At 41.9% G+C, this 23,659-nt stretch overlaps 1 protein-coding gene across 1 annotated transcript in view; it reads right to left on the bottom strand.

The window, feature by feature from the left end:
- Positions 1-23,659, bottom strand: part of sgip1b (SH3GL interacting endocytic adaptor 1b) — a 44,737-nt gene that overhangs the window by 17,697 nt on the left and 3,381 nt on the right. Inside the window, exons 2-5 of the mRNA XM_070436561.1 lie at positions 4,865-4,928; positions 4,522-4,558; positions 4,246-4,302; positions 3,628-3,685 (exon numbers count right to left, since the gene is read on the bottom strand). Of these exons, the coding sequence (XP_070292662.1) occupies positions 3,628-3,685; positions 4,246-4,302; positions 4,522-4,558; positions 4,865-4,928 (216 nt within the window). The remainder of the gene's footprint in view (positions 1-3,627; positions 3,686-4,245; positions 4,303-4,521; positions 4,559-4,864; positions 4,929-23,659) is intronic.

The raw sequence follows: 23,659 nt of genomic DNA, 5'->3' as shown, positions 1-23,659 counted from the left end.
ATTAAATCAAATCAAATTGTATTAGTCACATGCGCCGAATACAACCTTACAGTGAAATGCATACTTACGAGCCCCTAACCAACAATGCAGTTTAAAAAAAAATACGGATAAGAAAAATAAATAAAAGTAACAAGTAATTAAAGAGCAGCAGTAAAATAACAATAGTGAGACTATATACAGGGGGGTACTGTTACAGAGTCAATGTGCGGGGGCACCGCCAAGTTGAGTGAATATTTACATGTAGGTAGAGTTATTAAAGTGACTGTGCACAGATGATAACAACAGAGAGTAGCAGCGGTGTAAAATGGAGGGAGACAGATGTAATTTCACTATATCACGTCTACCCCTGAGTTCAGGTTGTGTTACCCTTTCACCAGTGTTGGGGAGTAGTGAACTACATTTAGTTCAACTGGTAATATAACTACAATTTGCAGTAGCTTGTTGGTAGTTGAACTAAATTCAAATCTTGGTAGTGTTTTCAGTAGTTAATTACTACTTTTTACATGTAGTGGTGTTTGCTAACTACTGGAACTACACACAACTATTTTTTGCAAAAATTAAACAAAATACGGGTGATGTAGGCAATACTTTTCTTACATTTCCGGCATCAGACCTGCCTAATTTTTTGCTTGAATAATAGTTTGTGAGTTTATTAATAGCCTAAATTACACATTCTGTTAACATCTGACTCCAGAGTGATCTATTCTTGTAATTTGTAGTCTATGACATTTCAGATTTAGAAAGGACAGTTTAGATGAAGTGAACTACTTTTTCAAAGTAACTTTGGTTAAAGTAAACTATATTTTTCTTAACGGTAACTTTAGTGTCGCTTAACTTCTTTCAGTGTGCTTGGTAAACTAGCTTCCCCAACACTGCCTTTCACCTACTGGCCCTCTTTTGGTCCTGCAGGCAAGGGTCACTGACATGTAGAGCATAAAGATAGAGAGAGATAGAGAGGTGGTCTGATTGATTTGGCCTATTTAACACTGAGCTCCACTGGCCCAATGACTCAGCTAGCTAAACAGGTCAATAACTTAACAGTCAGTGTCCCAAGACACAGCATAGCTTCCATCCCTGTCTGCCCCGAGTTGGGCCGGAATCAGGGATCCTCTGCACCAATCAACACTCGCCACCCAAAGAAGCGCCTTCAATACCTGACCTAGAAGAGCAACACCAATTTTAAAAAATATATTAAAAAATGCACTTMTCTTTTGCTACTAGCACTGACTTTGCTGTTCCGGGATTCATTCAATGGCATTGAGAAGTATACCACCGTAGTCATCAGCTTCATCAATAAGTGCGTTGATGATGTCGTCCCCACAGTGACCGTACAAACATATCCCAACCAGAAGCCATGGATTACAGGCAACATCCGCATCGAGCTAAAGGCAAGAGCTGCCGCTTTAAAGGAGCGGGACACTAATCTGGACGCGTATAAGAAATCCCGCTATGCCCTCAGACGAACCCTCAAACAAACAAAGCGTCAATACAGGACTAAGATCGAATCGTACTACAACGGCTCTGACGCTCGTCGGATGTGGCACGGCTTGAAAACCATTACGGAAACCCTACAAAGGGAAACCCAGACGCAAGCTGCAGAGGTGACGCGAGCCTACCAGACAAGCTAAATGCCTTTATGCTCGTTTCGAGGCATGCACGAGAGCACCAGCTGTTCTGGATGACTGTGTGATAATGCTCTCTGTAGCCGATGTGAGCAAGACCTTTAAACAGGTCACCATTCACAAAGCCGCGGAGCCAGACGGATTACCAGGACATGTACTCAAAGCATGCGTGGACCAACTGGTAAGTGTCTTCATTGACATTTTCAACCTCTCCCTGACTGAGTCTGTAATAAATACATGTTTCAAGCAGACCACCATAGTCCCTGTGCCCAAGGAAGCTAAGGTAACCAGCCTAAATGATTACCGCCCCGTAGCACTCACGTCGGTAGCCATGAAGTGCTTTGAAAGGCTGGTCACGGCTCACATCAACAGCATCCTCCCGCATACCCTAGACAAACTCCAATTCGCATACTGCCCCAACAGATCCACAGATGACGCAATCTCAATCGCGCGCCACACTGCCCTTTCCCTCCTAGACAAAAGGAACACCTATGTGAGAATGCTGTTCATTGACTACAGCTCAGCATTCAACACCATAGTGCCCACGAAGCTCATCACTAAGCTAAGGACCCTGGGACTAAATACCTCCCTCTGCAACTGGATCCTAGACTTCCTGAAGGGCCACCCCCAGGTGGTAAGGGTAGGCAACAACACGTCTTTCACGCTGATCCTCAACACTGGGGCCCCTCAGGGGTGTGTACTTAGTCCCCTCCTGTACTCCCTGTTCACCCACGACTGCGTGACCAAACACAACTCCAAAATCATCATTAAGTTTGCTGACGACACAACAGCGGTAGGTCTGATCACCGACAACAATGAGAGCCTATAGGGAGGAGGTCAGAGAACTGGCACTGTGATGCCAGGACAACAACCTCTCCCTTAATGTGAGCAAGACAATGGAGCTGATCGTGGACTACAGGAAAACAGGCCCCCATTAATATCGACGGGGCTGAAGTGGAGCGGGTCGGGAGTTTCAAGTTCCTTGGTGTCCACATCACCAACAAACTATCATGGTCCAAGCACACAAAGACAGTCGGGAAGAGGGCACGACAAAACCTTTTCCCCCTTAGGAGACTGAAAAGATTTGGTATGGGTCCCCAGATCCTCAAAGAGTTATATGGCTGCAACATGGAGAGCATCCTAACCGGTTGCATCACCGCCTGGTATGGCAACTGCTTGGCATTTGAACATAAGGCGCTACAGAGGGCAGTGCGTACGGCCCAGTACATCACTGGGACCAAGTTTCCTGCCATCCAGGACCTATATAATAGACAGTGTCAGAGGAAAGCCCATAAAATTTTCAGAGACTCCAGTCACCCAAGTCATAGACTGTTTTCTCTGCTACCGCACGGCAAACGGTACCGGAGCGCCAAGTCTAGGACCAAAAGGCTCCTTAACAGCTTCTACCCCCAAGCCATAAGACTGCTGAACAACTATTCAAATGGTCACCGGACTATTTACATTGACACACATTTGTTTTGTACAGTGCTGCTGTTTATTATCCATGCACTTCACCCCACCTACATGTACAAATTACCTCAACTAACCTGTACCCCCGTACACTGACTTGGTACCGGTAACTCCTGTATATAGCCTAGTTACTGTTATGTTTTGTGTTACTTTTTATACATTTTTTACTTTAGTTTATTTGGTAAATATTTTCTTAAAACTTCATGAACTGCACTGTTGGTTAAGGGCTTGTAAGAAAGCATTTCACGGTAAGGTCTACATTTGTCGTATTTGTTTGACTGGATTTGATAACTTTGTTGAGGGAAACTGTACTTGCGACGATTGTGTTGTTGTCTCACCTAGCTATCTTAAGATGAATGCACAAATGTAAGTCGCTCTGGATAAATGACAAAAATGTCAAAATGTCAGATATTTCTTGGTGCCCAGCAACAGTACTAGGTCTCAGAGCAGGTGGCTGCACTTGCAAGATTCCCACTACTAGTGCACCGATAACTAGCTAGCCATTCTACATCAGCTACATCTGATCAAAGGATATTTTCCCCCTCCTCTCCGGGTCTGAGACTGAAGCCCTCAGCGTCCACGTCTGGAGCGGCCTGTAACAGGAAGTAAATATGTATAACTAAGTGGTCAATTCATGGTTTATGACATTGTGTGACAACGAACACAGTCACTTCTCTCATGCTTGTGGTTAAATGCACACAAAAAACGCAATCCTGTTTTTCCATAACTAAAGATGTTTGAAGATGCTTGTTTGTTCAGACTCACACAAACTTTATGTACGATTCTGAAAACAGAGATCACGTTTTGATTCCAAATTCAATGTTATATGAGGATGATTGATTGCCGTAATCAGGAAAGCTATAGGGAGCAGAAGCAGAAGTGACGTCTGGTTGAGGGAAGTAAAGTTTCGAATGTGGTTTGCCCTTTGTGGTTGAAACATCTACCGATTATAAGCAAAGTATTGCATTAACGGTTTTGAACTTTTAATATGTCTTCATTTTTATCGTCACGCCATGAGTTCGAGTTCTGACAACCATTTCTTTTTGTGCTCCCTATACCTGCTATTGCTTATTCACTAACCCACTGTATTACTACTAATTACTGACACTATAGAGGGATTACTTATTGCACTGTGCTGTATGAATGTACTTACATATCGATCCCAATCAATCTCCCCATAATAGCCATTTGGAGCCCCGTTGGTCTTTTTCTGTGATAATGGAACGTGTGAGTGAGAAACTCTCATAACACCAAGCATTTTACATACCCATATTTTAAATACACATAGCTTGAAAAAAAATGAAAAAAAACACAATTCACAATGGCGAAACATTCAACTAAAGTAAAGAGAAGTAAAAAAGAAATAAAAATAAGAGTGAAAAATAAGGGTATCAAGGACATCACATAGATTGTTTACCCCGTAGTCTACCTTTCTCGTACTTACTCCATCTTTGTCAGGTGAGCCCCTGTATAGAGAGACACGAGACGAAAGGACAGAATCAGCAGGTAAGACTACTTTGACAATAGTAGTGGAAAGCTCAGAAGTTCTAAATGACCTCTCAAATAGCTATCAGACCAAAATTTCTAAAACAACACTTGGATAGTTCATAGACGTTCAACATGCAGTAATATGCAAACTGCATGTCTATGGACTTGCAATCAAGTAAGTGTTACCAAAGTCAATCTAGCTGCTGAATTATGTCATGTTTTTAAATGTCTTGGTGCCAGGTGTTTAATTCTGCATGTTAAACCGTCTACTCGTGCACACTTACGTGAAATCTGTATCCTTCTCTTTCTTTCGTAACCCGAAGGCCTTCCTGGTACGTTTTTTCAGTCCTAGCAGCGAAGAAAGAGAAGAAGAAGGAGAGAAAGTGAATTAGAGAGAGTAAGGAAATACTGATGGGCATTTCCATGTAAAAGGACCCATGAGCACCAACATGTAAAGTTCATAGGAGCATGTCAAATTGGGTGTCAAATGAAAGCTAAGAGTATATTTTGGGAAATGAAGGCATAGGTACAACCATCTTAAAAAGTAGGCATAAGTAAAGGCTTTGATTTCTGGAAAACATGTTCCAGAAAAAGGTCTTAAAAGGTATCAGAAATACACAATAATGTTGACATAAAGATCCCTGCTAGCTAATATCGACACTTAAAATGTACTTTTGGAGAAATTGTTTATCTTCTGTAAGTTTCAGAAATATTGCCTAATGCTTTGTAATTCCGTTACTAAAATCCCACATATCTTTTTCTAATTTGTCTCCCTCATGAGGAGGGTGGATAATGAAAGTAACAAGTAACAGAAGTAACAAGTAATGATAGACTTACCAATTAGTTGTAGTGATCTATTTTTGCATGAATTGTTAAGTGATTAAAACTCGTAATTTCGTTACCAACTGGCGTAATTGCTAAAGAATCAGTAACGGAATTACTGCAATTGAATTGGCTACAATGGAAAACATAATAGTCTGGGCAACCCCTCCCTCTCTCTCTCCCTCTGCCTCTCTCTCTCTTCAGTTAATATCCCCTCTCCCAGCTCTTAGGAACACCTACCCATGAGCCCCCTCTCTTTCCATTTACTGTAATAAGCATCCTCCCCCACTTAGCACCGACCGACACTGGACTTCAATGGACATTGAAAAGTAGTAGATGGCATTGTGTGGGCGAACGGTTTGCTGATGTCAACGTTGTGAACAGAGTGTACCATGGTGGCGGTGGGGTTATGGTATGGGCAGGCATAAGCTACGGACAGCGAAAACAATTGCATTTTATTGATGGCAATTTGAATGCACAGAGATACCGTGACGAGATCCTGAGGGCCATTGTCGTGCCATTCATCCGCCGCCATCACCTCATGTTTCAGCATGATAATGCATGGCCCCATGTTGCAAGGATCTGTACACAATTCCTGTAAGCTGAAAATGTCCCACTTCTTACATGGCCAACATAGTCACCAGACATGTCACCCATTGAGCATGTTTGGGATGCTCTGGATCGACGTGTACGACAGCGTGTTCCAGTTTGTGCCAATATCCAGCAACTTCGCACAGCCATTGAAGAGGAGTGGGACAGCACTTCACAATCAACAGCCTGAACAACTCTAAGCGAAGGAGATGTGCCGCGCTGCACGACGCAAATTGTGGTCACACCAGATACTGACTAGTTTTCTGATCTACGTCCCTACCTTTTTTTAAGGTATCTGTCCAACAGATGCATATCTGAATTCCCAGTCATGTGAAATCCATTGATAAGGGCTTATTTAATTTATTTCAATTCACTGATGCCCTTATATGATGAACTGTAACTCAGTAAAATCTTTGAAATCGTTGCCTGGTGCGTTATTTTTATTTATTTTTTTGTCAAAAATGCTCAAGCTCAGTAAATTTGGTTTTGAAACATTGAAACATTGATGGACAGCATCAATTCTCAGGCATATTTAAGTCAGGACTGAGACTGGACCCTTCAGAAATACTCAACATCTATTGGAAAGCTTTTCTGGTGTGTCTTTGGCATTAACATTTGTGTAATTTATCCCAGGGATAGGTTTTCAGAAGAGTGAGGCGGGATTTCCTCTAACTTTTTACCAGGGCTTTGCTCCTTTTTTTGTCGTCCCCACGGTGACCGTACGTACATTTCCCAACCAGAAGCCATGGATTACAGGAAACATCCACATTGATTATCATGGAACCTACCAGGTACAAACCTAAATCCGTAAACACAGGCACCCTCATAGATATCATCCTGACCAACCTGCCCTCTAAATACACCTCTGCTGTCTTCAACCAGGATCTCAGCGATCACTGCCTCATTGCCTGCGTCAGTAATGGGTCCGCGGTCAAACGACCACCCCTCATCACTGTCAAATGCTCCCTAAAACACTTCAGCGAGCAGGCCTTTCTAATCAACCTGGCCCGGGTATCCTGGAAGGATATTGACCTCATTCCGTCAGTAGAGGACGCCTGGTTATTCTTTAAATGTGCTTTCCTCACCATCTTAAATAAGCATGCCCCATTCAAAAAATGTAGAACTAAGAACAGATATAGCAATTGGTTCACTCCAGACCTGACTGCCCTCGACCAGCACAAAAACATCCTGTGGCGTACTGCATTAGCAACGAATAGCCCGAATGGACAGCATACCAGTAGAAGTATACCAAACAGGACCATTATTAGCTTGTTTTAGCAACTCCTATATAAATGGTAGATTATCGGACACGCAACAAGAAGGTCTGATATCATTATTACTGAAACAGGACCCAAGTGGTAAATATAAAGATCCAGTCCATTTAAAAAATTGGAGGCCTCTTACACTTCCGTGTTGTGATGCAAAAATCCTAGCTAAATGCTTGGCGCATAGAAAAGTATTGTCAGATATTATTCATCCTAATCAGACAGGTTTTTTACATGGACGATACATTGGAGATAATATAAGACAAGAACTGGAAACAATAGAATACTATGAAATATCGGGGACAACGGCCTGGTTTTCATAGCTGATTTTGAAAAGGCTTTGAATGAAGTATGACTGGAGTTTATATATAAATGCCTAGAATATTTACATTTTGGGGAATCTCTTATAAAATGGGTTAATGTTATGTATAGCAACCCTAGGTGTAAAATAGTAAATAATGTCTACATCTCAGAAAGTTTTAAACTGTCTAGAGGAGTAAAAACAAGGTTGTTGCCATCGAAATGTTAGCTGTTAACATTAGATCCAACAATAATATTAAGGGATTAGAAATCTGTMGCTTAAAAACTAAGGTGTCATTGTACACTGATAATTCATATTTTTTTATAAAACCACAATTAGAATCCCTCCACGYCCTCATAGAGGATCTAGATACTTTTGCTAACCTCTCTGGATTAAAACCAAATGATTATAAGTGTACTATATTATATATTGGATCACWAAAAAATTCATATTTTTAATTACCGTGTAGTTTACCAATAAAATGGTCTGACGGGGATGTGGACATACTCGGTATACAAATCCCAAAAGAAAGAAATTCTCACTCCAATAAATTTTTATAGAAAGTTAGCAAAAAAAAAGAAAGTTTCCCTTCCATGGAAAGGGAAATACCTGTTTATTTGTGGAAAAATCACCCTGATTAACGCTTTAGTCATATCACAGTTTACCTATTTGCTTATGGTTTTGCCTATACCTAGTGACCAGCTTTTTAAATTATATGAGCAAAAAATATTCAATTTTATTTGGAATGGCAAGCCAGACAAAATTAAAAGGGCGTATTTATATAACGAATATGAATTCGGAGGGCAGAAATGATTAAATATTAAAGCATTGGTAGGAATGTCTTCCCCATGTTCAAGAATGGCCTTTTCCCCTTTATTCAGATTACACCTGCTCACTTTCGGTTGTTTGAAAAGGAAATAATCTGCAAAATATCTTTATTTTTTAAACAAGCCATAGAAAGTTGGTTGCAATTTCAGTTTAATCCACCTGAAAAGACAGAACAAATAATACAACAAACATTGTGGTTAAATTCAAAAACACTAATTGATTAAAAAAAAACGTATTTTTCGATGAAATTTAAAAATTAAAAATTAAAATTAAAAGGTATAATTTTAGTGAATGATATCATAAATAGGACCAGTGGAGTTATATCACACATGCAGCTAACACAGACATATGGAAATGTCTGCTCTTCCCAAACTTACAACCAACTAATTGCAGCATTACCACAAAAATGGAAGAGGCAAGTAGAAGGGGAAAAAAGTAAGGAACGTGTCTGTCGGCCCTGCATTAAAGAACATAAATGGTTAAAGACAAGTGTGATAAATAAAAACATATACCAATTTCATTTAAGAACCAAAAAAATTGACGGCTGTGCCATATAAATTGCAAAATAGTTGGGAAGAGATTTTCGATGTACCCATTCCATGGCACATGGTTTATGAATTGACACGCAAAACACCGGATTCAAAACTTCTAATTTTTCTGTTTAAATTACTATACAAAATTCTTGCAACCAATAGAATGTTATATATATGGGGGATATAATCTTCCCAGCTCTGCAGATTTTGCTGTGAGGAGGCAGAGACATTAGATCATTTATTTTGGTATTGTCCATATGTAGCTCATTTTTGGTCAAAGGTCCAGGAATGGCTGAAGAATTGCAACATTTGCCTAGAACTAACGCTGCAGATAGCAATACTCAGTGATTTGAAAAGCCATTGTCAATCAATCAATAATATAATAATTATTTTAGCAAAAATGTTTATCTTTAATTTACAATCTGTAGAAGCTATGAGAATAGAATGGTTCAGTACTTTTGTGAAGCATCACAGCACAGTTGAAAAATATATGGCAAATAGAAATCCAAAATGGATGGTGTTAAGAGATAGATGGGAAGGGTTGAATGGAGCTGAAGAGTGGGACTAATAACAAGATAACCAATGTAAAACATACGGGGTTTGTAAAATGTAAATAGGTTCCGAAATTTTGTGAAATAGCAGTTACAAATAGAAATCAAACTGGATGGACATCAGAAATAGAGGAAGGACTAAAAACAAACAAAATATATCTATTGTAAAATAGATTGTGTCTGTAAAATGTGTATAAGATATATAAACTTAAGGTAGAAGCCTAAGTGTTTATTGGTTTACTTCAATTGGGGGAAGGGTGGTAGGGTTTGCGGGGAATAATAAAGGTATATTCCAGAAAAAGTATGTATATCTATATAGGTATGTGTATGTATATATGTGTATATGTATGACTGTTTATGTATGCATATGTACGTGTATATATATATATATATATATATATATATATATATATATATATATACACACACCAAAAAAGATATGGGGGATTGGAAATGATGCAGACAATTACATTGTTGGAATCAACAATCTTTCCACAATATTATGCAAATCCACCCCTAAGAAAAAAAAGAAAAGAAAAAATCACTAGGCTAAGGACCCTGGGACTAAACGCCTCCCTCTGCAACTGGATCCTGGACTTRGTGACGGACCACCCCGGGTGGTAAGCGTAGGAATGGAATGTGGATTACTCAACAAAATGCACCAACCAAATGGAGGTTTTTGGATATAAAAATAATCTTTATCGAACAAAACAAACATTTATTGTGTAACTGGGAGTCTTGTGAGTGCAAACATATGAAGATCATCAAAGGTAAGCGATTCATTTTATTGCTTTTCTGACTTTCGTGACAAATCTACTTTGCTGCTAGCTGTTTGTAATGTTTTGTTTACTGAGAGCTGTCCTCACATAATCGCATGGTTTGCTTTTGCCGTAAAGCTTTTTTGAAATCTGACACGCCAGGTGGATTAACAACAAGCTAAGCTGTGTTTTGGTATATTGCACTTGTGATTTCATGAAAATTAAATATTTTTTGTCATTTAATTTGAATTTGGCGCTCTGCAATTCACAGGATGTTGACGAAAATGTTCCCGCTAAAGGGATCGGTGCGCCAAGAAGTTTGCTGATGACACYACAGTGGTAGGCTTGATTACCGACAACGATGAYATGGCCTATAGGGAGTTGGTCAGAAGTCCTGAAGTCCTTCTGACTTCTGATTTGTCAGAAGTCCTGAACTATAGTCACGTCACTTCCTCTTGAATTTGCAGACGTGTTGCTGTGCGTTTTGTTGCCAACTTTACTTTGCTAGCTTTGCTTTGCTAGCTGACAACTTTACGTTTATATTTTTAGTTTTTCCATCACAACTTTTTTCCCTCATTCAACTTTTTCACTCCGGACGCTTTATCTGGACATGGTTCGTCAGCACCTTCAACAGCCGAAGCTAAGTAGTAACTTTAACATGATGTCTTCTAACTGCATTCGCTGTACTCATAATATACAGGAGAATGATCGCCTAACGGCGAGGATAGCTGTGCTGCAAGCCAGCTTCAGACGCAATCGTTAGGCAAGGGTAATTTCAGTGTAGGAAAGGGTGAAACAGCGTCTGTGCCACCAGTAAGTACAGATAGTAACGTTAGTATAAATCCCCCCGACTGTCCCCGCAACCGGACAATTTTCTCATGGCTTCTGGAGGAATGCTGTTGGAATGCTCAACCGGTGTCGCTCATTCAGCCGACAGAAACTTTCAACCGGTTTTCCCCATTGAGTAGCGAGTCGGAGTCTGAGGCCGAGTCTTCTCTTGTCTCTACTCCTCCCGTTACGGGTCTGAGACGCCGAAGGCTCCCACCATTAGCTCTGACAAATTGAAAACCCTAGTCATTGGCGACTCCATTACCCGCAGTATTAGACTTAAAACGAATCACCCAGCGATCATACACTGTTTACCAGGGGGCAGGGCTACCGACGTTAAGCTAATCTGAAGATGGTGCTGGCTAAAGCTAAAACTGGCGAGTGTAGAGAGTATAGAGATATTGTATCCACGTCGGCACCAACGATGTTAGGATGAAACAGTCAGAGGTCACCAAGCGCAACATAGCTTCAGCCTGTAAATCAGCTAGAAAGATGTGTCGGCATCGAGTAGTTGTCTCTGGCCCTCTCCCAGTTAGGGGGAGTGACGAGCTCTACAGCAGAGTCTCACAACTCAATCGCTGGTTGAAAACTGTTTTCTGCCCCTCCCAAAAGATAGAATTTGTAGATAATTGGCCCTCTTTCTGGGACTCACCCACAAACAGGACCAAGCCTGACCTGCTGAGGAGTGACGGACTCCATCCTAGCTGGAGGGGTGCTCTCATCTTATCTACAAACATAGATAGGGCTCTAACTCCACTAGCTCCACAATGAAATAGGGTGCAGGCCAGGCAGCAGCTGTTTAGCCAACCTGCCAGCTTAGTGGAGTCTGCCAATAGCACAGTCAGTGTAGTCAGCTCAGCCATCCCCATTGAGACTGTGTCTGTGCCTCGACCTAGGTTGGGCAAAACTAAACATGCGGTGTTCGCCTTAGCAATCTCATTAGGATAAGACCTCCTCCATTCCTGCCATTATTGAAAGAGATCGTGATACCTCACATCTCAAAATAGGGTTACTTAATGTTAGATCCCTCACTTCAAAGGCATGATAGTCAATGAACTAATCACTGATCATAATCTTGATGTGATTGGCCTGACTGAAACATGGCTTAAGCCTGATGAATTTACTGTGTTAAATGAGGCCTCACCTCCTGGTTACACTAGTGACCATATCCCCGTGCATCCCGCAAAGGCGGAGGTGTTGCTAACATTTACGATAGAAATTTCAATTTACAAAAAAAAAAAATGATGACGTTTTCGTCTTTTGAGCTTCTAGTCATGAAATCTATGCAGCCTACTCAATCACTTTTTATAGCCACTGTTTATAGGCCTCCTGGGCCATATACAGCGTTCCTCTCTGAGTTCCCTGAATTCCTATCAGACCTTGTATTCATAGCAGATCATATTCAATTTTTTGGTGATTTTAATATTCATATGGAGAAGTCCACAGACCCACTCCAAAAGTCTTCGGAGCCATCATCGACTCAGTGGGTTTTGTCCAACATGTCTCTGGACCTACTCACTGCCACAGTCATACTCTGGACTTAGTTTTGTCCCATGGAATAAATGTTGTAGATCTTAATGTTTTTCCTCATAATCCTGGACTGTCGGACCACCATTTTATTACGTTTGCAATCGCAACAAATAATCTGCTCAGACCCCAACCAAGGAGCATCAAAAGTCGTGCTATAATTCTCAGACAACACAAAAATTCCTTATGCCCTTCCAGACTCCTTCTGCCTACCCAAGGACGTCAGAGGACAAAAATCAGTTAACCACCTAACTGAGGAACTCAATTTAACCTTGCGCAATACCCTAGATGCAGTTGCACCCCTAAAAACGAAAAACATTTGTCATAAGAAACTAGCTCCCTGGTATACAGAAAATACCCGAGCTTTGAAGCAAGCTTCCAGAAAATTGGAACGGAAATGGCGCCACACCAAACTGGAAGTCTTCCGACTAGCTTGGAAAGACAGTACCTGTGCAGTACCGAAGAGCCCTCACTGCTGCTCGATCATCCTACTTTTCCAACTTAATTGAGGAAAATAAGAACAATCCAAAATTTCTTTTTGATACTGTTGCAAAGCTAACTAAAAAGCAGCATCATCCCCAAGAGAGGATGGCTTTCACTTCAGCAGTAATAAATTCATGAACTTCTTTGAGGAAAAGATCATGATCATTAGAAAGCAAATTATGGACTCCTCTTTAAATCTGCGTATTCCTCCAAAGCTCAATTGTCCTGAGTCTGCACAACTCTGCCAGGACCTAGGATCAAGGGAGACACTCAATGGTTTTAGTACTATATCTCTTGACACAATGATGAAAATAATCATGGCCTCTAAACCTTCTAGCTCATACTGTCCTATTCCTACTAAACTACTGAAAGAGCTGCTTCCTGTGCTTGCCCTCATATGTTGAACATAATAAACGGCTCTCTATCCACCGGATGTGTACCAAACTCACTAAAAGTGGCAGTAATAAAGCCTCTCTTGAAAAAGCCAAACCTTGACCCGGAAAATATAAAAAACTATCGGCCTATATCGAATCTTCCATTCCTTCAAAAAAAATTGAAAAAGCTGTTGCGCAGCAACTCACTGCCTTCCTGAAGACAAACAATGTATACGAAATGCTTCAGTCTGGTTTTAGACCCCATCATAGCACTGAGACTGCACTTGTGAAGGTGGTAAATGACCTTTTAATGGCGTCAGACCGAGGCTCTGCATCTGTCCTCGTGCTACTAGACCTTAGTGCTGCCTTTGACACCATCCATCACCACATTCTTTTGGAGAGACTGGAAACCCAAATTGGTCTACACGGACAAGTTCTGGCCTGGTTTAGATCTTACCTGTCGGAAAGATATCAGTTTGTCTCTGTGAATGGTTTGTCCTCTGACAAATCAACTGTACATTTCGGTGTTCCTCAAGGTTCCGTTTTAGGACCACTATTTTTTTCACATATATTTTACCTCTTGGGATGTTATTCGAAAACATAATGTTAACTTTCACTGCATTGCGGATGACACACAGCTGTACATTTCAATGAAACATGTAAGCCTCAAAATTGCCCACGCTAGAAGCCTGTGTTTCAGACATAAGGAAGTGGATGGCTGCAAACTTTTCTACTTTTAAACTCGGACAAAACAGAGATGCTTGTTCTAGGTCCCAAGAAACAAAGAGATCTTCTGTTAAATCTGACAATTAATCTTGATGGTTGTAAAGTCGTCTCAAATAAAACTGTGAAGGACCTCGGCGTTACTCTTGACCCTGATCTCTCTTTTGACGAACATATCAAGACTGTTTCAAGACAGCTTTTTTCCATCTACGTAACATTGCAAAAATTAGAAATTTTCTGTCTGTGATGCAGAAAAAATTAATCCATGCATTTGTTACTTCTAGGTTAGACTACTGCAATGCTCTACTTTCCGGCTACCCGGATAAAGCACTAAATAAACTTAAGTTAGTGCTAAATACGGCTGCTAGAATCCTGACTAGAACCAAAAATTTGATCATATTACTCCAGTGCTAGCCTCCTACACTGGCTCCTGTTAAGGCAAGGGCTGATTTCAAGGTTTTACTGTTAACCTATAAAGCGTTACATGGCTTGCTCTACCTATCTTTCCGAGTTGGTCCTGCCGTACATACCTACACGTACGCTACGGTCACAAGACGCAGGCCTCCTAATTGTCCCTAGAATTTCTAAGAAAACACGGGAGGCAGGGCTTTCTCCTATAGATTTTATGGAATAGTCTGCCTACCCATGTGAGAGACGCAGACTCCGGTCTCAACCTTTAAGTCTTTACTGAAGACTTATCTCTTCAGTAGGTCATATGATTGAGTGTCGTTGGCCAGGAGTGTGAAGGTGAACGGAAAGGCTCTGGAGCAACGAACCCTCTGCTGTCTCTCCTGGCCGTTCCCCTCTCTCCACTGGGATTCTCTGCCCCTAACCCTATACAGGGGCTGAGTCACTGGCTTACTGGTGCTCTTTCATGCCGTCCCTAGGAGGGGTGCGTCACTGAGTGGGTTGAGTTACTGATGTGATCTTCCTGTCTGGGTTGGCGCCCCCCCTTGGTTTGTGCTGTGGTGGAGATCTTTGTGGGCTATACTCGGCCTTGTCTCAGGATTGTAAGTTGGTGGTTGAAGATATCCCTCTAGTGGTGTGGGGCTGTGCTTTGGCAGAGTGGGTGGGGTTATATCCTTCCTGTTTGGCCCTGTCCGGGGGTATCATCGGATGGGCCACATGTGTCTCCTGACCCCTCCTGTCTCAGCCTCCAGTATTTATGCTGCAGTAGTTTATGTGTCGGGGGGCTAGGGTCAGTTGGTTATACTGGAGTACTTCTCCTATCTTATCCAGTGTCCTGTGTGAATTTAAGTATGCTCTCTCTAATTCTCTCGTTCTCTCTTTCTTTCTCTCTCTCGGAGAACCTGAGCCCTAGGACCATACGTCACGGCAAACCGGGCATGATGACTCCTTGCTGTCCCCAGTCCACCTGGCCTTGCTGCTGTTCCAGTTCAACTGTTCTGCCTGCTGTTATGGAAACGCTACCTGTCCCAGACCTGCTGTTTTCAATTCTTAATGATCGGCTATGAAAAGCCAACTGACATTTATTCCTGATTATTATTTGACCATCTTGTCATTTATGAACATTTTGAAAACTTGGCTCTCTCTAATTCTCTCCTTCTCTCTCTCTTTCTCTCTCCGGAGGACCTGAGCCCTGGGACCGTGCGTCGGGGCTCCGGCGTGAGTGCTCCTTGCTGTCCCCAGTTCACCTGGCCTTGCTGCTATTCCAGTTTCAGCTGTTCTGCCTGCGGTTATGGAACCGCCACCTGTTCCGGACCTGCTATTTTCAACTCTTGATGATCGGCTATGAAAAGCCAACTGAAAATTATTCATGATTATTATTTGACCATGCTTGTCACTTATGAACATTTTGAACATCTTGGCATAGTTCTGTTATAATCTCCACCCAGCACAGCCAGAAGAGGACTGGCCACCCCTCATATGCCTGGTTCCTTCTCTTAGGTTTCTTCCTAGGTTTTGGCCTTTCTAGGGAGTTTTTCCTAGCCACCGTGCTTCTACACCTGCATTGCTTGCTGTTTGGGGTTTTAGGCTGGGTGTCTGTACAGCACTTCGAGATATTAGCTGATGTACAAAGGGCTATATAAAATAAACTTGATTTGATTTGGTCAGAGACCTGTGGTGCCAGGACAACATCTCCCAAATGTGTGAGCAAGACAAAGGAGCTGATTGTGGACAACAGGAAAAGGCGGGCCGAACAYGCCCACATTGACATTMATGGGGCTGTCGCGGAGTGGATCGAGAGTTTCAAGTTCCTTGGTGTCCACATAACCAACAAACGATCATGGTCCAAACATACCAAGACAGTCGTGAAGAGGGCACGACAATACCTATGCCCCCTCAGGAGACTGAAAAGGTTTGGCAWGGGTCCCCAGATCCTCAAAAATGACCAAAAGGCTCCTTGACAGCTTCTACCCCCAAGCCATAAGACTGCTGAACAATTACTCAATTGGCCACCGGACTATTTACATTGACACCCCCCCCCCATTTGTTTTTACACTGCTGCTATTCGCTGTTTATTATCTATGCAAAGTCACTTTACCCCTACCTACATGTTCAAATTACCTCGACTAACCTGTACCCCTGCACATTGACTTGGTACCGGTACCCCCTGTATATAGCCTCGTTATTGTTATTTTATTGAGTTACTTTTTTATAAACGTTTGCTTTAGTTTATTTGGTAAATATTTTCTTAACTCTTTCTAGAACTGCATTGTTGGTTAAGGGTTTGTAAGTAAGCCATTCACAGCGCATGTGACAAATTAAGTTTGATTTGATTATGACAAAACAATGGATAAATGTTTCCTAGTTGTGCAAAGTTGGTAGAATATTATTCTACCAATCACTTATAAGTGATTAGCAACTGCAATGGCTGCCAAATGTGCTTCCACCAAGTATTAACTCTGGGGTGTGAAGACATACGCCATCAAGACATCTTCATTTTTATTTATTTCTGTTACACTTTCTATAATTTTTCTTTCACTTTGAAAATGTGGAGTAGAATGTGTAGATCGGTTGGGGGAAAATCCAAATGTACAGTATGCTTTTTTCCTATTTAATTTGAAGGCATGAAAATCTGAAGAGGGTGTGCAGACTTTCACAAGGAACTGCAAGACAGGAACACAATCACCACATTTGTACAACCAAAGACAATACGGAAATGGAAGAAATGGCAGTAGGGATCAATCTATACACCCCATTGAGCCTGTGAGAAATCTAGCTACGGCGGACATTCTGTGCCAAAACTGAGGCCAAGCCCCCTCCAGGGTTGGTAGTTGGCATCATACAGTGTTGTAATCAGGGCAACTGGAAAAACCAACACCCTGACACAGTTTAATGTGTGGGCACAGCGAAGAGCTCAGGGCCTATGTCCCCTGGAGGGATCCCATGTTGGTACAGTTTAAGGTGACTTTGGAGCACAGGTGGAAAAACGTAGTACTGGGGACTGCAGCTTTTTTTTTTACAATAGTTCTGTCCATTTAGGGTACCGTTTGTGGCTCAAGGGCACCCCCAGAAGCAAAGGTTCTGTACAGACATTTTAAACTAACTGTCCAGTGAAAATCGCATTTTTTAAAAGTTTATATTCTGTTAAAGCAGCCTTTCTTACAGTATAGGTCACGGACATGTTAATGGTGGGAGTAAAAACATATACAGTACATGACCAAAAGTGCTCGTCGAACATCTCATTCCAAAATCATGGACATTAATATGGAGTTGGTCCCCCCTTTGCTGATATAGGAAGGCATTCCACAAGATGTTGGAACATTTCTGCAGGGACTTGCTTCAAGCCAGCAGCATACCACCCTGCATACCACTGCTGGCTTGCTTCTGAAGCTAAGCAGGGTTGGTCCTGGTCAGTCCCTGGATGGGAGACCAGGTGCTGCTGGAAGTGGTGTTGGAGGGCCAGTAGGAGGCACTCTTTCCTCTGGTCTAAACAAAGATCCCAATGCCCCAGGGCAGTGATTGGGGACACTGCTCTGTGTAGGGTGCAGTCTTTCAGATGGGACGTTAAACGGGTGTCCTGACTCTCTGAGGTCATTAAAGATCCCATGGCACTTATCGTAAGAGTAGGGGTGTTAACCCCGGTGTCCTGGCTAAATTCCCAATCTGGCCCTCAACCATCACGGTCACCTAATAATCCCCAGTTTACAATTGGCTCATTCATCCCCCTCCTCTCCCCTGTAACTATTCCCCAGGTCGTTGCTGCAAATGAGAACGTGTTCTCAGTCAACTTACCTGGTAAAATAACGGTAAAAAAAAAAAAATTCAGCCAGAAGAGCATTAGAGGTCGGGCACTGATGTTGGGCGATTAGGCCTGGGCTCGCAGTCAGTGTTCCAAATCATCCCAAAGGTGTTCACTGGGTTGAGGTCAGGGCTCTGTGCAGGCCAGTCAAGTTAATCCACACCGATCTCGACAAACCATTTCCGTATGAACTTCCGTTTATGCACTGGTGCATTGTCATGCTGAAACAGGAAAGGTCCTTCCCCAAACTGTTTCCACGAAGAACAGAATCGTCTAGAATGTCATTGTATGCTGTAGCATTAAGATTTCCCTTTACTGGAACTAAGGGGCATAGCCCGAACCATGAAAAACAGCCCCAGACCATTATTACTCCTCCACCAAACTCTACAGTGGGCACTATGCATTCGCGCAGGTAGCGTTCTCCTGGCATCTGCCAAATCCAGATTCGGCAGATTCGTCAGACCGCTCCAGAGTTCAATGGCGATGAGCGTTACACCACTTCAGCCAAGGCTTGGCATTGTAAATGGTGATCTTAGGCTTATGCACGGCTGCTCGGCCAAGGAAACCCATTTCATGAAGCTCCCGACGAACAGTTCTTGTGCTGACGTTGCTTCCAGAGGCAYTTTGGAACTCGGTAGTGAGTGTTGCAACCGAGGACAGAAGCTACACACTTCAGCACTCGGCGGTCCCATTCTGTGAGTTTATGTGGCCGTTGTTGCTCCTAGACATTTCCACTTCACAATAACAGCACTTACTGTTGACCGAGGCAGTCTAGCAAGGCAGAAATTTGACGAACTGACTTGTTGGAAAGGTGGCATCCAATGACAGTGCCCTGTTGAAAGTCACTGAGCTCTTCATTAAGGCCATTCTACTGCCAGTGTTTGACTATGGAGATTGCATGGCTGTGTGCTCAATTTTATACACCTGTCAACACAGTGTGTGGCTGAAATAGCCGAATCCACACATTTTAAGGGGTGTCCACATACTTTTGTATACACTACCGTTCAAAAGTTGTGTCACTTAGAAATATCCTTGTTTTTGAAAGAAAAGCACATTTTTTGTCCATTAAAATAACATAAAATTGATCAGAAATACAGTGTAGACATTGTTAATTTTTGTAAATGACTATTGTAGCTGGAAACGGCAGATTTTTTATGGAATATCTACATTGGTGTACAGAGGCCCATTATCAGCAACCATCATTCCTGTGTTCCAATGGCACGTTGTGTTAGCTAATCCAAGTTCATAATTTTAAAAGGCTAATTGATCATTAAAAAACGTTTTGCAATTATGTTAGTGTAACCGATGTGAAATGGCTAGCTAGTTAGCGGTGGTGCGCGCTAATAGCGTTTCAATCGGTGACGTCACTCGCTCTGAGACCTGAAGTAGTTGTTCCCCTTGCTCTGCAAGGGCCGCGGTTTTTGTGGCGTGATGGGTAACGATGCTTCGTGGATGTCAGTTGTTGATGTGTGCAGAGGGTCCCTGGTTTGAGCTCGGGGCGAGGGGACGGACGAAAGTTATACTGTTACATTAGCACAGCTGAAAACTGTTGTCCTGATTAAAGAAGCAATAAAACTGGCCTTTTTAGACTAGTTGAGTATGTGGAGCATCAGCATTTGTGGGTCTGATTACAGGCTCAAAATGGCCAGAAACAAAGACTTTCTTCTGAAACTCGTCAGTGTATTCTTGTTCTGAGGAATGAAGGCTATTCCATGTGAGAAATTGCCAAGAAACTGAAGATCTCGTACAACGCTGTGTACTACTCCCTTCACAGAACAGCGACAACTGGCTCTAACCAGAATAGAAAGAGGAGTGGGAGGCCCCGGTGCACAACTGAGCAAGATGACAAGTGCATTAAAGTGTCTAGTTTGAGAAACAGACGCCTCACAAGTCCTCAACTGGCAGCTTCATTAAATAGTACCCGCAAGTCTCAACCACCAGTCTCAATGTCAACCATGAAGATGCGACTCCGGGATGCTGGCCTTTTAGGCAGAGTTGCAAAGAAAAAGCCATATCTCAGACTGGCCAATAAAAAGAAGAGATTAAGATGGGCAAAAGAACACAGACACTGGATAGAGGAAGATTGGAAACAAGTGTTATGGACAGACAAATCTACTTTTGAGGTGTTCGGATCACAAAGAAGAACATTCGCGAGACGCAGAAAAAAATGAACAGATGCTGGAGGAGTGCTTGACGCCATCAGTCAAGCATGGTGGAGGCAATGTGATGGTCTGGGGGTGCTTTMCTGGTGGTAAAGTGGGAGATTTGTACAGGGTAAAAGGGTTCTTGAAGAAGGAAGGCTATCACTCCATTTTGCAATGCCATGCCATACCCTGTGGACGCTGCTTAATTGGAGCCAATTTCCTCCTACAACAGGACAATGACCCAAAGCACAGCTCCAAACTATGCAAGAACTATTTCGGGAAGAAGCAGTCAGCTGATATTCTGGCCAGCACAGTCACCGGATCTCAAATCTATTGAGCTGTTGTGGGAGCAGCTTGACCGTATGGTACGTAAGAAGTGCCCATCAAGCCAATCCAACTGGTGGGAGGTGCTTCAGGAAGCATGGGGTGGTATCTCTTCAGATTACCTCAACAAATTGACAACTAGAATGCCAAAGGTCTGCAGGGCTGTAATTGCTGCAAATGGAGGATTCTTTGACGAAAGCAAAGTTTGAAGGACACAATTATTACTTCAATTAAAAATCATCATTTATAACCTTGTCAACATCTTGACTATATTTCCTATTAATTTTGCAACTCATTTCATGTATGTTTTCATGGAAAACAAGGACATTTCTTAGTGACCCCAAATTTTTGAATGGTAGCGTATATAGTGTACTTACTGTTGGGAATTGTAGAATACACAAGCTGCAGTTTTCGAAATGTGGTTGTGCATCAGCAGTTTCTCTCTTGTTACAGTATGTCAGTCACTGATAGTCACTTAATTAGTCATGTCAGCTAACAATTTTAAGGTAGGTAAATTAGTCTAGCCAGCTATCATGGCCTAATGCCGACCGGGCACGAAGGGCATGTGCCCAGGTGCCCTGACCTCCAGGGGGCCCCCATTGATTTCTCACTCAGACATCATATTGTGTGTATGTACTGATTGATGCTACTGACTGTAAATGTAATATATGAAAATGTAAATGATAAATGTAGGCCTGGAATAGTAGGTATCTGTGTTTTTTCTCTCAGTAGAGTCAGTACAGAACCTTTTAGTTCTATTTCTGGGTAGAATTGCAGGAAATTAGCTGTAAAACCGCTAAAACTATTTCTATGCCTCATGGCATAATGCGTAGAATTGCAGGAAATATGCTTTAAAACCTCAACATTTTCTCTAAGTCTCATGGCAAAARGTGACTCGTTTCAGGAAACTAGGCATATGTCGCGTGTCACTATTTCACAGGAGATGCATTTTAACGTAAAAAGGAAGACAGGAACCTTGCCACTAGCCATGATTGGCTGAGATAATGGCTGGGCTGAACATGCAGAGAGATGAGTTTGGATTGGTCTGCTATGTAGCACGCTTGTGTCTATAACATGAGCTGCCCAATAGGTGATCCTTTCTAACGTAGCTTTTTTTTAAAGATATCATGAAGAACTGCTAATGCTCTCCACTTCCTGGAGGACTGAGATTGATTTGCAAATATGCGGAGGGAGCTGAAAAGAGAACACTGAAGGCTGTTGTATAAAACACCTGTCTCCGGATTATATCTTCAAACTAAGGGCAACCGTGGCATCCGTGACAGAGAGGGAGAAGCGTTCATTCATGTATGTGGGTAAGATAGTCTRGCTAGCTACATTTTCAGATATTATACGTTTCTAATTTTGTCCGAAAGTCATTTTCATTGCAAGTTAAAGCTGGCTAGCAAGCTACATGTCGAAAACAAAAGACTCCACTATGCAAGTAACCATTTCACTGTACCGTGTACACCTTCTGTATCCTGTGCATGTGACAAATAAACTTTGATTTTGTTTGATATAGTGTGTGTATACCAGAAACAAACATTTCTGGGTTACGACAGGGCCTAAAAAAAAAAATCCTCCATGTTCATGAAAAACTGCTCAATAATATGTTTCAAATTCGTAACCCAGAAACGGTGTCTCCCGTCATGCTGAACTAGCGGCATGCCAGATAGGGCCTAAAAAATATATTTTTGCCTCAGTCATGAAAGAGTGCTCAAAAATAGGTTTCAAATTCGTAACCCAGAAACGGTGTCTGCCGTCATGCTGAACTAGCGTCATGTCGGATTGGGCCTAAAATGTATTTTCGGCCACGTTCATGAATAAGTGCTCAAAAARATGTTTCAAATTCATAACCCAGAAAGGTAATGTGAAGAACAACATGACCGGCACCAAAGTCAGATTAGGATGTAACGTTAGGCCAACGASATATTGTCCAAGTTCTACAATTCTCCGGTAGAATGCCCTMCTTTTATTACGTCAAACTCGCAACCATATTTTCTGTAATTAGCTCGCCATTAACTTGTAAATAAGGATCTTGTTGTGAGCTTATTTTCCTGTAATATTGAACACAAATTAGCTAAAGTTAAGATGTTGTCAGCTATGTGACATGGTCATTATTTGAACTGGCTAGCCAGCTAACTTAAAGTTAGCTAGCTAGCTAACAAGCTAGAAACGAAACAAATCATTGTTTAGAAAGTTGCTTTTAGTTGCCTGGTTTGCTAGATTGACATATAGTAAATACATTTTTAAAGGGACAGGTTTAATGGTGTTAAAATGCTATTTTGGATCACCAGGCTGCTGACGTCATGAAGTCTGACGRTTTTGTGTTTATACTTTTCATAACGACAACGACAAGTTTAATGTCGGATGACAATAGAATGTACAWGATGTCACTGCGACAACTGCATACAGACATGTTGATAAAGGTAGTATAAACCAGCCTTTAGTCTTGAAATCTTTGTTCGTACACTATCATACTCACTGATCAGCACATGGCCTCACATGTGAATCCTTAAAMAAATGGGTGGGGCTAAGGRTTAAGAGGGTGTAAACGAAGCTGAATGGGTGTAGACAAAGAAGAGTTCTCCAGTAGGTGTACCAAAWRATTCAAGGACCATTTTCTCCAAAGTGGTGTTACAAYTTTATCAACTTCCAATTACTTTCCCATTGTTCCTCAACTGRAGTGTATGATATACAATTTTKTATCTCTGACTCTCTACTTTTATCCYATGTAAAAAACACCATTTCAAATTTTGCTACATAAGACCGAATCGAGCCYGTCGGTGACAAATGTGTAGAATTTCWTGAAATTAACTATAA

Source organism: Salvelinus sp. IW2-2015, linkage group LG32, assembly GCF_002910315.2.
Source record: "Salvelinus sp. IW2-2015 linkage group LG32, ASM291031v2, whole genome shotgun sequence".
In the NCBI taxonomy this organism is placed as follows: domain Eukaryota; kingdom Metazoa; phylum Chordata; class Actinopteri; order Salmoniformes; family Salmonidae; genus Salvelinus; species Salvelinus sp. IW2-2015.
The sequence above is the reverse complement of the archived record's forward strand: the minus strand, read 5'-3'. Positions and strand labels throughout refer to the sequence as shown.